Raw genomic sequence first — 15,676 nt, 5'->3', positions numbered from 1 at the left:
AGTTGCTCTGCAGCATGTGGGATCTTCCCAGACCAGGGCTCGAACCCATGTCCCCTGCATTGGCAGGCAGATTCTTAACCACTGCACCATCAGGGAAGTCCCAGGGATATATGACTTATGTAGCTTTCTATTTCCTTAAACATCTGATTTTTAAAATGGGAGCAGGTCTTACTATTTGTTGTCTGCTTTAAACTCTAACTGCTAAAATTGGAAGGATATGGGAAGACCTGGTGAACGCTGCTCATGAAGAGGAAAAGAAAGGGTTTTTTTCTTTCTGGTTGTGCACTCATTCTTTCAAGAGTCATTTAAAAAGAAAAAGTTTCCATCTTCTCATAGCAACTCAAGTGCTTGAGGACCTCATGACATTTTACCAAAACTCTCCTCCCAGAAGGGCATCAGTGGTGAGTAGGTGAACAGAAACATGGTGTATAAATAGCTAAATATACAGAGGAGTACATGAGGCATCTGGTAATGTGTGATTTTCATCTGATTTTACTGTGTTAAGACGAACCCTGCTTCCTAAAGAAAATTAGAACATTTTCAAAGCTCGAGTCTGAATCCTGCCTCATTCCTTGGTGATGATGTGACCCAGGAAATGACATCACCTCCCTGAGTGCTCCCCTCTATAAGATGGGGAGAGTAGTAAGGCCTACTTTTTAGGGCTGTTGGGAGGATGACATGAGATCATCTGCTTGAAGCCTGACAAATGATAAGCACTGGGTAAGTTGTTATTAGGAACACCCTCAGCTGTGGGAGCCAGCACCATTCTCTTCTGAGCATGGCATCAGACGTTCAAGTTGCTTCTGAACATGAATCTTAATTGACACCTAAGAAACCAGAAGAGGATGAAAAAGAGGATAGAGTTTAGTCTATAGAAGGTCTTGAGCCTGAAGAGGTACCAGAGTCCAGTGCCTGTCTTGTGTCATAGGGCCCAGATGACAGCGGGTCCTACCAGCCCGACCAGACTACATGGACAGGACAGCAGGGCATAAAGGTGCTGAGGAGGTGACCATTCCTGGGCTGCAGAGATGGCATGAACAGTGACCAGGGCAAGACAACACAGTCCACACAGCTGCAGGTGTGAAAATCAAACTCTGTCTTTATTCTTTTACCATTGTATGTGGGATAGGTAGCAGCACTGCTGGGGAGCTCCTTGGGAGGAGAGGAGAGGGAATCTGTTGGATGGAAATCTTACCTTTGAGCATCAGTTACATCTAAGCCTGTTTTCAGCACATTTCATGTTAGACTTTTCAATGGCAAGTCAAGGAGTAGAAGGTAGATGGGCTCAGACAAAAGGTTCTTTGTAAGAGTTCAACATAGTGGCCAAGATTTTATTCTTGCATTTCATCATGCATGTGCCTTGGAATTATGGATTTTTTGGAATCTGACTGAAGAAAACATAAACTTTCCAGGTAGTGTATAGCTGTCCCCATCTTTCTAGCATCTCTGCCTTTGGCCGATGTGATGCCATACTTTCCTGACATTTAATATCAGCTCTGGTATGGGTCTGATACCAAGTATATTCATACCTCAGCCATAAAACAGGACCTTCTAGATAGCCAGATTCAGGTGCTCTGCCCTTCCCAACAGATGCCTCTCCACCACCCGACTCCGCCAAAATGAAGTAAAAGCACATCCTGAGTTGACCACTTCCTCTGAGCCTGGCAGACACACAGCAAGAGTCTCGGCTGGTGATGGGCTTGATGCATGGCCCACTTGACTGAGCCACACATATGCTCAGGCTTGACCTACACTGGCAAAATCTGCAAGGACACTTCTTAGACATTTCAAGTGATTGATTCCTCTGAGGAAATGATACATTAAAAAATACACATATACACACATATTTAATTATTTTTTTAAACCACAACTGAAAAAAATTCTTTGCCACTGTGTAGAATTAAATCTGACAAGAAACCCTATGAGTTTTTATTAGTACCATTATTGTTTTCTTTGGCTTCATGTACTATAATGGTAAAATAACAAAAAAAAGAAAAAAATTGTAAAAAGGCAAATATTTTGTACAAAAATACAAAGTTTTAAAAGCTCTTTAAGTATATTTCATATTGTTACTAAAAGTTGACCTATATATCTGTATGTCTGCATATTTTTCCTACATGTGGGATTTTAGAAATGTAAGGTACTGTTTACACAGTATACGTTTTCAGTTCTTCCTAAAGCTCAACAACCAATGATAATCTTTTTTCTGATTGGAGCATTCCATACTCTGGAAGACATGATTTGCATAACTGTACGATTACTGGCTGAGAAAAATCTATGTGATTCAGTCCATTTGCATACTGAAAATCAATGTATCATACTGGGGGAACACTTTTGTTCCCAAGTCCTTAAGTAATGGCAGATGGTAAAGAACGTTGGCTGTCAATTTTTTCAGTAATTGGTTTTCAGTGCTTTTTTTCAATCTGGTGAGAAGGTGATGCAATGAGGAAGAAGTATCTTTTGCCTTTGAGAACTGTCCGAAAATTTGTTCTTATTATTATATCACAGTCCATTATAATGCAGGTGATGGTACTAAAAGAAAGGAAAAAGGATGGGTGTTAGTTTTTCTTAAAGAACAATGTTAATGTATAATTCAAAAAAGGAACGTGTTTTTATAGGAAACATTCCAAATACATCGTTCAATAATTATTTTTTCAAATAAATGCCTAGAAATTCTTACTCAGATTAAATAAAAGGTAAAATTCACTTTGAAAGAGCCTATTTTGGGGAATCCTAGTCCCAACTCAAATCCCAAATGGCCAAAGAAGGCTAACAAATGACAAATCTGGGTCACTTGTCTCCCTCTACTGTAATCTCTTGTTGAGATATTTGTGTTCTTTTCCTGAAACTGACCAGGATGGGAGTTCCTTACGTGTCTGGAGACCTCTAGCACTTGGACGAGTGCTTGACACACTAGAGGTTTTCAATACATGACTGTTGAATGGATAAATGCATAATTTGTGCCCCAGTTACTGTCAAAAATAATTTGAGCAAAATATATTTTTGTCATCAACTTTGTTTTTAAAAATTGAGATAAAATTGACATATAACATGTTAGTTTCAAGTGTACATGATTCCAAATTTGTATATATTGCAAAATGATCACCATGGTAAGTCTAGTTAACGTCCACTACCACATGTAGTTATAGTTTTGTTGTTGTTGTTGTGATGAGAATTTTTAAGATTTACTCTTTTAGCAACTTTCAGATATATAACAGGATTATTAACTATAGTCACCATGCTGTACATGACATTACATTACCATGCCTTATTTATTTTATAACTAGATGTTTATACCTTTTGAGCCCCTTCACCCATTTTGTACACCCCACCACTCTCCGCCTCTGGCAACCACCTGTTTTCTGTATCTATGAGTTCCATTTTTTTTTTATAAGGTTCCATATAAGTGCGATCATATGGTGTCTGTCTCTGACTTATTTCACTTAGCATAATGCCCTCAAGGTTAATCCATGTTGTCACAAATGGCAATATTTCATTCTTTTTTATGGCTGAATAATAATATTCCATTGTATTTATATACTGCATTTTCTTTACCCATTCATCTATTGATGGACCCTTAGACTGCTTCCATATTGTAAATAATGCTCTAATGAACATAAGGGTACATATATCTTTTCAAGTTAATGTTTTTGTTTCTTCAGATGAATACCTAGAAGTGGAATTGCTGGATCATATGGTAGTTCTATTATATTTTTAATTTTTTGAGGAACCTCTATACTGTTTTTCCATAGTGGCTGCACCAATTTACATTCCCACCAACAGTGCGTAAGTGTTCCCTTTTCTCCACATCCTCACCAACACTTGTTATTTCTTGTCTTTTCTATAATGACCATTTTGACAGGTGTGAGGTGATATCTCATTGTGGTTTGCATTTCCTTGATGATTAGGGATGTTGAGCAGCTTTTCATGTACCTGTTGGCCGTCTGTATGTCTTCTTTGGAAAAATGTCTGTTCAGATTTTATGACCATTTTTCAATGGGATTGTTTGGTGTTTTGCTATTGAGTTGTGTGAATTTTTCATATATTTGGGATATTAGCACCTTATCAGTTCTATGATTTGCAGATATTTTTCCCATTCAGTAAGCCGACTTTTCATTTGTTGATGGTTTTCTTTGCTTTGCAGAAGCTTTATGGTTTGATGTAGTCACACTTGCTTATTTTTGCTTTTGTTTGTCAGATCCAAAAAATCATTGCCAAGATCAATATCAAGGAGATTATCACCTATGTTTTCTTCCAGGAATTTTATGGTTTCAGGTCTTACATTTGAGTCTTTCACCCATTTTGAGCTTATTTTTGTGTATGGTATAAGAGAGTGGTCCAGTTTCATTCTTTTGCATGTGGCTGTCCAGTTTTCTCAACAGCATTTATTGAAGAGATTGTCCTCTCCCCACTGTATATTCTTGGCTCCTTTATCATAAGTTAGTTGACCAATAATCCATATGCATGGACTTATTTCTGGGTTATATATATTCTGTTTCACTGATCTATGTATCTGTTTTTATGCCACTACCACACTGTATTGATCCCTGTAGCTTTGTAATATAGTTTGAAATCAGGGACTGTGTCTAGCTTTGCTCTTCGTTCTCAAGATTACTTTGGCTATTTGGGGTCTTTCATGGTCCATACAAATTTTAGGATTGTTTGTTCTATTTCTGTGAAAAATGCCATAGGAATTTTTCTAAGGATTGCATTGGATCTGTAGATTGCTTTGGATAGCATGGACATTTTAACAATATTCTTCCAATCCATGAACACAGAATATCTTTCTATTTATTTGGGTCTTCTTCAGTTTCTTTCATCAATGTCTTATAGTTTTCAGTGTATAGGTCTTTCACCTCCTTGGGTAAATTTATTCCTAGGTATTTTTTTCCTTTTTGATGCAACTGCAAATGGTATTGTTTCCCTAATTTCTCTTTCTGATCGTTTGTTATAGTGTATGGAAACACAACATATTTTTGTACATTGATTTTTGTGTCCTGCGACTTTACAGAATTCATTTATTAGTTCTAACATTTTTTTTTTTTGGTGGAGCCATTAGGGTTTTCTATATATAAAATATCATGTTACCTGCAAATAGCGACAGTTTTACTTCTTCCTTTCTGATTTGGATGCCTTTTTTTTTTTTGCCTAATTGCTCTGGCTAGGATTTCCAATACTATGCTGAATAAAAGTGGTGAGAGTGGGCATCCTTGTCTTGTTCCTGATCTTAGAACAAAAGTATTCAGCTTTTCACCATTGAGTATGATGTTAGTTGTGGGCTTGTCACAGACCCTCTATAGAGAGTTTCCCTCTACAGGGAATCCATTTGAGAGTGGTTTTTTTTTTTTATCATAAATGAACACTGAATTTTGTCAAATGCTTTTCTGCATCTATTGAGATGATATATGATTTTTTTCTTTCATTCTGTTAATGTAGTGTATCTCATTGATTGATTTATGGATGTTAAACCATCCTTATATCCCTGAAATAAATCCCACTTGATCATGGCATGTAATTCTTTTACTGTATTGTTGAATTCAGTTTGCTAATATTTTGTTGAGGATTTTTACATCTATAGTTCATCAAGGATATTGGCCTGTAATTTTCTTTTCTTGTAGTGTCCTTGTCTGGCTTTGGTATCAGGGTAATGCTGGCCTCATAAAATGAGTTTGGAAGTGTTTCCTCCTCTTCTATTTTTTGGAAGAGTTTGAGAAGGATTGGTATTAATTTTTCTTTAAACGTTTGGTAGAATTCACTAATGAAGCCATCTGGCCCTGGACTTTTGTTTATTGGGAGGTTTTTGATTACTTATTCAATCTCTTTACTAGTAATTGGTCTGTTCAGATTTTTTTATTTCTTCATGATTCATTTCTTTGTAGATGGTATGTTTCTAGGAATTTATTTCTCATAGATTGTCCAATTTGTTGGTGTATAATTGTTCATAGTGATCTTTGTATTTCTGTGATACCGGTTACAGTGTCTCCTCTCTCATTTCTGATTGCATATATTTGAGCCCATATTTTTTTCTTGGTAAATCTAGCTAAAAGTTTGTTGATTTTGTTTATCTTTCAAATACCAGCTCTATCATTAATCTTTTCTATTATCTTTTTAGTCTCTATTTCATTTATTTCCACTCTGATCTTTATTTCCTTCCTTCAACTAACTTTGGGCTTCATTTGTTCTTTTTCTAGTTCCTTGAGGGGTAAGGTTAGGTTATCTGAGATCTTTTTTTCTTGATATAGGATGTATTGCTATGAACCTCCCTCCTGGAACTGCTTTGCTACATCCCATAAGTCTTGGTATGTTGCATTTTCATTTGTCTCACTATATTTTTTACTTCCTTTTTGATTTCTTCCTTGACCCACTGGTTGTTCAGTAGCATGTTGTTTAATCTCCTTATATTTGTGATTTTTCCAGTTTTCTTCTTGTGATTGAAGCCATATCAAGCATCTTTTCCAGTCACAATGGTATGAGGCTAGAAATCAATCTTCTTAAATTTATTGAGACTTTTTTTTTGTGGCCTAACATGATATATTCTGGAGAATGTTCCATGTACACTTGAGAAGAATGTGTATTCTGTTGCTTTTGGATGGGATTTTTTCTATCAGTTAGGTCCACCTGATCTAATGTGCCATTTAAGGCCAATGTTTCCTTATTGATTTTTTGGTCTGGATGATCTATTCACTGATGAAAGTGGGGTACTAATACTGTACTGCTGTCTATTTCTCCCTTTAGGTCTGTCGATATTTGCTTTTTTTTACTTAGGTGCTCCTATGTTGGGTGCATAAATATTTACAAATGTTATATACTCTCGTTGGATTGATTCCTTTATCACTATGTAATGACCTTCTTTGTGTCTTATTCCAGTCTTTGTTTTAAAGCCTATTATGTCTGATATAAATATAGCTACCCCATCTTTCTTTGTGTTTCCGTTTGCATGGAATATCTTTTTACATCTTCACTTTCAGTCTGTGTGTATCCTTCATCTGAAGTGAGTCTCTTGTAGGCAGCATATAGACGGGTCTTGTATTTTTATCCATTCAGCCATTCTATGTCTTTTGACTGGAGAATGTAGTCCATTTATGTTTAAAATAATTATTAAAAGATATGTATTACTTGCCATTTTGTTAATTGTTTTCTGGCTGTTTTGTAGTTCCTCTGTTTCTTCTTCTCTTGCTCTCTTCCTTTGTGACTTGATGATTTTCTGTAGTGGTAGGCTTAGATTCCTTTCTATTTATCTTTTATATATCTACTATAGGTTTTTGCATTGTGGTTATCATGAGGCTTACGTATAACAATTTATATTTATAATAGTCTATTTTAATAACAGCTTAAGTTTGAATGCATTCTAAAACTCTGTGTTTTTACTCCCTGCCCCCACACCATTTTATGTTTTTGATGTCACAAGTTATATCTTTTAATCTTGTGTATCCCTTAACAAATCATTGTAGTTATAGTTATTTTTATTACTTTTGTCTCTTAACCTTTATACTAGCTTTATAAGTGTTAATCCACTACCTTTACAACATTAGAGTATTCTGAATTTTACTATATATATGTAAAGGTAAATATATTTTGACCTTTACCAGTGAGATTTATACTTTCATATGTTTCCCTGTTTTTAATTAGCACCCTTTCTTTTCAGTGTAAAGAAGCCTCTTTAACATTTCTTGTAAGGCTGGTCTAGTGGTGGTGAACTCCTTTAGGTTTTGCTTGTCTGGAAAACTCTCTCTCTCTTTCAATTCTGAAGGATAACTTTGCTGGGTAGAGTATTCTTAACTGCAAGTTTTTTTCTTTGAACACTTTTAATAAAACCATTCCACTCCCTTTTGGCTTGCCAAGTTTCTGCTGAAAAATCAGCTGACAGTCCATAGGGGTTCCCTTGTATGTAACAAGTTATTTTTCTCTTGCTGCTTTTAAGATTCTCTCCTTGTCTTTAACTTCTGACATTTTAATTGTAATGTGTCTTGGTGTGGGTCTCTTTGGGTTCCTCCTATTTGGAACTCTGGGTTTCCTGGGTTTGGATGTCTGTTTCCTTCCCAAGGTTGGGGAAGTTTTCAGCCATTATTTCTTCAAGAAGTTTCTGCCCCTTTACCCCTCTCTTCTCCTTCTGGGCCCCTATAATGTGAATGTTGGACCACCTCACGTTGTCTCATAAGTACCTTAAACTATCTTCACGTTTTTTCATTCTTTTTTCTTTTTGCTTCTCCACTGGGTGTGTTCCACTGCTCTGCTTTTGAGCTCACTGATCCTTTCTTCTGCTTCATCTAGTCTGCTACTGAACCCTACTAGTATATATTTTCCAGTTCAGTTATTGTATTCTTCAGCTCTGTAACTTCTATTTGGTACTTTCTTATATTTTCTATCTCTTTATTGACGTTCTAACTGTGTTCATCTATTCTTCTCTCGAGTTCAGTGTGAGCATCTTTATAACTATTATTTTGAACTTTTTAATAGGTACATCACTTATCTCCATTAAGGACTTTTTATAAGGTTTTATCTTGTTCTTTCATTCAGAACATATGTATCTTTCTTCATTTTGCTTGACTCTCTGTGTTGTCAAACTAGATAAAACAACCCTCTTTCCCAGTCTTGAGGGAGTGGCATCTTGTAGGAATGAACCTTATCTTTCAGTCCTGCCCTAGCTCTTGCTTGTCCTTCAAACCACTGTGATTGTTCAAGCAGCCTTTTTTATTTTTAGTGGCTCCTAGCATTTGAGTGTGCCAAGACTTGTCAGTGCCCCAAAGGGGAGGATCTCAGTCAGCAACTAGAGTCTTGCTGATTAGAAACTAGACCTTCAGGCAGCAGCTTTTAAAATATGCAAATATTTATAGTCTTATGGGACTGAAAGGTATGTCCCACTGGCCACCAGAACTGGGTGACCTAGAAGTGTCTCCTGCACAGTTGTTGCAAAAATCAGGGTGCCAGACAAGTGTACAAGCTCCATCCTGGGAGCTACCTGCACCCTGTCACGAGGCAGAGGGAGGTCACAAAGATGGCATCCACCAGCCTTTGTCCCTGGAGGGCACCTCAGTAGGTCCCTAGATGAGCCAAACCAGAAGCCTACCCCTCTTGCTGAAGCTCCAGGACAAGCAAATAGGCCTCTTTCACAGAAATACTGGGGGTATGATTCAGTTTGCTGTCTGCACAGTCCCCTGGGGAGAGCAGCTGGCCAAGAATGATTTGTTTGTTATAGTCTCATGGGACCCAGGAATGCAAGCTCACTGGCCACTAGAGCCAGGAGATCCAGGGGTGTTCCCTGGGTGGCAGCTGCAAAACACTGGGCATCAGACGTGTGTAGAAGCTCCCCTTGGGGTGATACTGGTGCTGTGGAGCACAGCAGAGGGAGAGCACAAAGATAGTGCCTGCCCTTCAAGGTCTCCCACCAACTTTCAAAAGAAAGACTTTATGAGATAGAATTACATAATATTCACAAGGTTGTAGAGTTTAGAACTATCTAATATTTTAGAACATGTTCATCACCCCTAAAAGAAACCCATACCTATTACCATTCACCCCCATTTCCTCCTTCCCCCACCACAAACTTTCAAATGTAGTTCTGATGAAGAAAACTAAGATGCTATGTCCTGAAGAGGGTCATGTATTTAATGAAGCTTTACATAAGTACCTTTTGAAATGAAAAAAAGAATCTCCAAATGCCTCTTAGGCTTATGAGCTTATAAGGAGGTGGGGAAACTATATCCCTACATTATCTAGCACAGCATCTGGCCCATAGTAAATGCTCAATAAATACATGTGGAATTGAATGCTTGGCCACCTGAATTATCCGTGCCTGGAACTCTATGAAAAAGACTTAACACTGGTGCCATATGTTAAATAACAATTGACTGACAATATTATAAGGTAATGACCTAGGCCTTTTAGTCTAATATTTATTGAGTACTTCCTCTACATTAGGCACATTTATTAACTTATTTAAGTCCTCACAACAACCCCATTAAGAAGATATTATTATTTCCCTGAGGTTAATAGCTTGCCCAGCTAGTAAATGGCAGAACCAGGACTGGAACCCGATTACCGAGCCTACATTCAGATCCCTTATACTCATCACCTCTTGCCCTTTAATAAGATATAAGCTCAGCGGCTCTCTCTTAAATCCCCTCTGCTGCTTACCCGTCTCCCTGTCTTTTTCGCAAATGAAGTTATTGATGTCCTCACATTGGAAGTCGTTCCACTGCCCAGCATAAATCAGCCCAGCACAGTCTTCTCCAGGCCCATGGCCATGACTCCAGTTATCTGGCTGTCCAGCTTTCCAATTTCTTTTAAGAAAACAGAAATCAAGTATTATTTGCAAAGTCACAAAGAAGTTTTCTTTACCCAAGAGCAGCAGAGAAATGTAAAAAACAAAACCAAGGCCTGTCATTTGTCTGGGAATGAAAATGCACTGTTTAAAAAGCTGTGCACACTTGGATTCAGAATAAGCAGCTGTTTTGCAGAGCACTGTGTTATGCAGCATCTCCCTGCAGGCTTGTTATCATTGCCACAGTGCAATCAGCTCACTGAGCTGCTTCATCACATTGCTGAGAGAGTAAATCTGTCTCCAACACAGTTAGATGAATGACAGCTTTCTAACGTGCACTGGAATGCTGACTGCTGGGCACGTGGGTGTATATCTGTGTGTGAATGTGTATGCATTCTGAGGAACACACACACACACACACACACACACACACACACACACATTCTTGGAAGAACCCAGAGGGAACCTCGTACGTTCTGATATCTTGTCTCTAACAAGTCAGAGTCAGGCAGAGAGAGTGAAAGACGCTTGATATACACTTACAAGAACCTACAATTATAAACACTTGGTTATGGTTTTCTGGCTAAGTTGTAGATAGTTAATTGCTATAGAAAGAAATAGTAATTTATTCTTACTGAAAATGACTTAATACATCTCACTGCCTTTTTTGGGAGAGAGATTAAAGTCTTTAAAACAAGTTTTCTTTAGGATGAGCTCATTTGGGGCTTAACTTGCATGCTGCTGCTTAAAGCACCCCTTTGCCAACGTTTGCTGTTCCTGACTCTATTTCCAAGCAATAAATTAGATGTGCTTCCAAGACTCAAAACTTGAAAGACTACGTCTTCTCCGAGAACCAGGTCTTTGCACAGAAGCTTGTGGTTACCTCCTAAGAGGACAAGCTTGCCTCGTGCGGAGGGTCCGCACGAAAAAACATCTGCAGCAGGAAGTGCTTCCCATAAACGATGACTCATTACCCAACCAGCATCATCTAATAATAACTCACTCTGGTCCATGCTTCATGTTCGTATCAGAGTGGCTGCGGCTTTGGCCGCTAGAGAGAAATCTTCCACTGTACAGACCCTGATAGCAGGAGAAAGTTCTACAGCAAAGAAACACTTCTCACTACTAAGATTTTCCTTTTCTGAGGCCAGGCTCTTACCAGGGTCACCTGGGGACAGAGCCCATGTTGTCCTACTTCTTTCGATGACAAGACCAGCAAAAATCAGGGCGATGGGAAAGGAGAGTTGAAATTTACAGTTAAAGGATGTAACAAGGTAGCATGGACTCCCCCAAGCCAACTGTATATTTTGCGATATTTTATAAAATGAAGTGAACTCACTTAAATAAATCTAGTGATGAAGAGATAATTTAGATGAAACCATCAACTGATGAGAGTAAATGTGGGACGATACTCAGGTGGAAGTCAGAAATAGTCATTTGTTAACTCATTCATTCGACAGATATTCACAGAGCACCAGCTATGTGCCAGGGATAAATAATGCTAGCTGATGGCAACACGGCACTGTGGAGAATAGAGTCCCAGCCCTCTCAGAAATTATATCACAGGCAAGAAACAAATGAGGTAAAACCCTCAGACTGTCACAGTGATGCCAGAAAGAGATGAAGATGAAGGAAACTTTCAGGCAAGCTTTTTTGTGTGTGTGTTTCCACCTCGAAGGACCCTCCCGGAAATGTCAACAATGCCTGGGCAGTTTGATGTTGTTGGTGTACACATTGCTCATTTCTGTAGTTATACGAGGGGGTTCCATTCCAATTTTGTTTATCAAATTTGAGATTGTGATTCTCGATGCATACTGACAGGACATTTAATATTCTTTATCTCCCAGTTAGTTGGGAAATTGCATAAATAGGAATTCTGATAGAAGATCTGTTTAATATTTTCCCCTTGTATTTCCTTGCCCTTTTGAGTAGATAAAAGGGATTTACAGATGAGACAAAAAGAGAACTGCTTGATAAGAAAGGAGATTGTCTTTATCACCATCCTCCATTCGTTTTTTTCCAGGTCACTGGAATTCTTCACATGCAGTGCTTAAAGCAATCCTTCAGGACTAAAGGTAGAAGGTGGCTGTGAGTGGAGTGACTCAGGTGGGACCAGCATGGATGTGCGGTGGAGTAGCCTGAAGCCAGGCTGCAGGAGGAATTTGTCTCAAAGACTAAGTCTCACAGCATCTCTTTGGAAAAGCTAAAATCACATGGAATGATTTGTGGCAAATCCCCCCAGTCTGCATGCTTGTAATAGAGCAGAACGTGTCAGATAAATAGAATGTATATATTTTGGAGAAGAATTTCAGCTTAAATGTTGCCTAAACCTCATTCATAGGTAAATTCTGGAAAGAAGAATGGCTGAAACCTGGGCGCCAGATCCTTGAATGCCACATTATAACATACACGTCACAGAAGTGGTTGGGTAGCAACGTGTGTATGTACTTGGACACTGTATTTTGAGTACACTGGGGACCATGGAAGCATCGGGACTCCCTCTTCCAGGGAGCTGGAATCATCGCAAGCACCTCAGCCAGTGGGTGTGAAACAACCCCCAGGATTCTGGGTTTATACTAATGGAGGTAGAGCACAAACTCTCAATTTTGGGAACAGCCCCTTCCAACTCTCACAACTTAGTATTTCTCATCAACCACAAGATTGACTGAGCCTTCATGGCCAAGAAACTTCTGCTGGTAAGAGCCTGGCCTCAAAACAGGAAAATCTTAGTAGTGAGAAGTGTTTCTTTGCTGTAGAATTTTCTCCCGCTATAGAGGTCTGAACAGTGGAAGATTTCTCTCTAGTGGCCAAAGCCAGTGCCACTGATACAAACATGAGGCATGACCAGAGCGAGTGAGTATTGAAGTAGATGACGCCAAAGGTTCCCTTCTGGTCCTTAACCATTCTACGGTTCTATATTCTAAAAATGTAGTATATAATATTACGTGTAGCCATCTGTGTGGACAGAAGGGCAACCCATGTTTTGTCTTTGCAGTGCAGAGATGAAAGCTGTTACTCGTAACTTGACAGCATGCTCCCGTTAAATGATATCCTGTGCAGGGGACCAAGAAGTGGACAAGAGGAAGAGAGGAGCTTCAAGTGTGTTTTGGGAGACTCTCAGGAAGCACAGCACATCTCTGGTGATCTAAGGTGGGCAACTGCAAGCAGCGTGGGCAGGAAAGGCCTTCAAAGGCTCCCTTACAGTTCTGCTTTGAGCAAGTGGGCAGAGTCTCCATCCCATGTGTGTTTGACTGCCCCGTGCCTTCCAGGCAGTCTCCACTGACAGTGATGACCTTTGCCAAATGACACACTGACATTTATTCCATCAAGAGTAGAAAGACCAGCTTTGACATGCTCCTGATTTCACTGGTCTTCTCCCTGGTTTGTCTGTTTTCTATTTCATTGCTTTCCAGTCATTATTATTTCCTTCCTTTTGCTTGCTTTGGGATTAATTTGCATTTCTTATTCTACCCTCATAAAGTAGAAGCTTAGATCATTAATTTTCAACTTTAAAATATTTTTCTAATATAAGCATTTTAAATCTATAAATGCCCCTCTATATACTGTTTTAACTGCATCTCACAGATTTTGAGATGTTTTGTCTTTGAAACATTTGCAAATTTCCTTTGTGGTTTCTCCTTTGCTCCATGGGTTATTTAGAAGTGTGTCTTTAATTTCCAAATATTTGGTGATTTTACAGGTATCTTTTTGTTATTGATTTCTAATTCAATTTTGTTTTGGTGAGAGAACATACACTACATAATTCCAGCGCTTTTAAATTTATGGAGACTTGTTTGATGACCCAGCCCATAGTTGATCTTGGTGAACATACCATACGCACTTGAAAAGAATGTGTATTTGTAGTTGTTGGGTGAAAAGTCCCATAAATATCAATGAAGTCAAGTTAGTTGATAGTGTCTGCTATATCCCTCTTGGTTTTTCTATCTCTTCAATACTTGTTCTATTAATTACTGAGAGGAGAGCTTTCAAACCTCCTTTGAAGCCCCGCTCTTCACTGTATCCACATTTAGGGTCAGAGTGTCTGTCTTCTTGATTGTGACAGGGTCCTGGAAATCAGACTGTTTTTACATGAGTAGAAGAACAGTAACTCTCGCTCGTATTGTGCCCCAAACTCCAGAAAACATCCTCCAAACCAGCACAGAGGCTGGGTCATGGTGGACACTCCAGGATAATTCACTGAATGTTATCATGGGACTGTGGGCCAGTGGATCCCAATGTCCAGTCAGAGGACTGGTGCTGGGCAAGAATGAAGTTCTCACAGGTCTGTGGTGAAAAGAGAAAAATGAGGACAACTCTGTGTGTACGTGTGATGGCCAACTGCCTTTTCTTGGTTTTATTCTTGTTGTTTTCGTGCTGAGATTTGTTGATAGGTGATTTTTTTTTTTTTTTTTTTGCCTGTGCTGTGTAGCATGTGGGATCCTAGTTCCCTGACCAGGGATTGAAGCCGTGCCCCCCTGCACTGGAAGTGTGGAGTCTTAACCACTGGACTGCCAGGGAAGTCCCCGTTGATAGGTGATTTTTAAAACCCATGTCCTTAGTTGGGCAACTAAAATCTTGGCAACACGAGTCAGCTCTTCAGTCTTTCAGTCCCCCCCACCACTGGTCCGATTTTAGGTGACAACTCTCACAACTGTTTTGACTCTCCTGAAGCATATATCTGCTGTGCTGGATGCCCTCCTCGGGCTGGCGGCCAAATTCCCGAGTGCCAGGGTGTGGTGTGGCTTCGTCTCCACAAGGACAGGTGCGCAGGGAGCAGACAGGATGTCTGCTGAGCCAGGAGGCAGGTATCCATTTGCCCTGGGGGCAGTCTGGGGCTCACCTTTGGAGCAGACCTAAAATCTTCAAATGTTCCACCTTGAAGTTTGGTCGTTCTTTTAAAAGAAATGGCCTTTGCCAGCCCCCACCCAGAACTCCCTTGTAGTAGGATGAACCTAGCTATGGACCCAAAATTTCCAGCGTGCGCTCCAGCACAGCACTTGTGATGGGCTGCAGGAGCAAAAACATATATTGTCGGGACTTCCCTGGTGGTCCAGTGGTAAACAATCTGCCTGCCAATGCAGGGGACACGGGTTCGATCCCTGGTCAGGGAACTAAGATCCACATGCCACGGGGCAACTAAGCCCGTGCGCCACAACTACTGAGCTCGCACACCTCAGCTAGAGAGCCCGCATGCCGCAACTATGGAGCCCATGTGTTCTGGAGCCCACGCACCACAACTAGAGAGAGAAAAGAAACCTGCACGCCACAACTAGAGAGAAGCCTGCGCCACACAACAAAGAGCCTGCGTGCCACAATGAAAGATCCCGAGAACCTGCATACCGCAACTACAACCCACAGCCAAAATAAAAAATAAACATACTGTCTTTCTCTAAACACTCCCCCCAAACCCCCGAC

The 15,676-nt window shown here is 39.6% G+C and overlaps 1 protein-coding gene across 1 annotated transcript in view; it reads right to left on the bottom strand.

Annotated features, from left to right (window-relative positions):
* Positions 1-1,076: 1,076 nt before the first annotated feature.
* COLEC12 (collectin subfamily member 12) overlaps positions 1,077-15,676 on the bottom strand; it is a 187,213-nt gene continuing 172,613 nt past the window's right edge. Inside the window, exons 9-10 of the mRNA XM_082667283.1 lie at positions 10,135-10,280; positions 1,077-2,532 (exon numbers count right to left, since the gene is read on the bottom strand). Of these exons, the coding sequence (XP_082523409.1) occupies positions 2,513-2,532; positions 10,135-10,280 (166 nt within the window). The 3' untranslated portion in view covers positions 1,077-2,512. The remainder of the gene's footprint in view (positions 2,533-10,134; positions 10,281-15,676) is intronic.

The sequence above is a fragment of the Grampus griseus genome (genome assembly GCF_964374135.1).
Source record: "Grampus griseus genome assembly, chromosome: 12".
NCBI lineage: Eukaryota > Metazoa > Chordata > Mammalia > Artiodactyla > Delphinidae > Grampus > Grampus griseus.
Note: the sequence above shows the minus strand (reverse complement) of the source record. Positions and strands in the feature narration are given on the sequence as shown.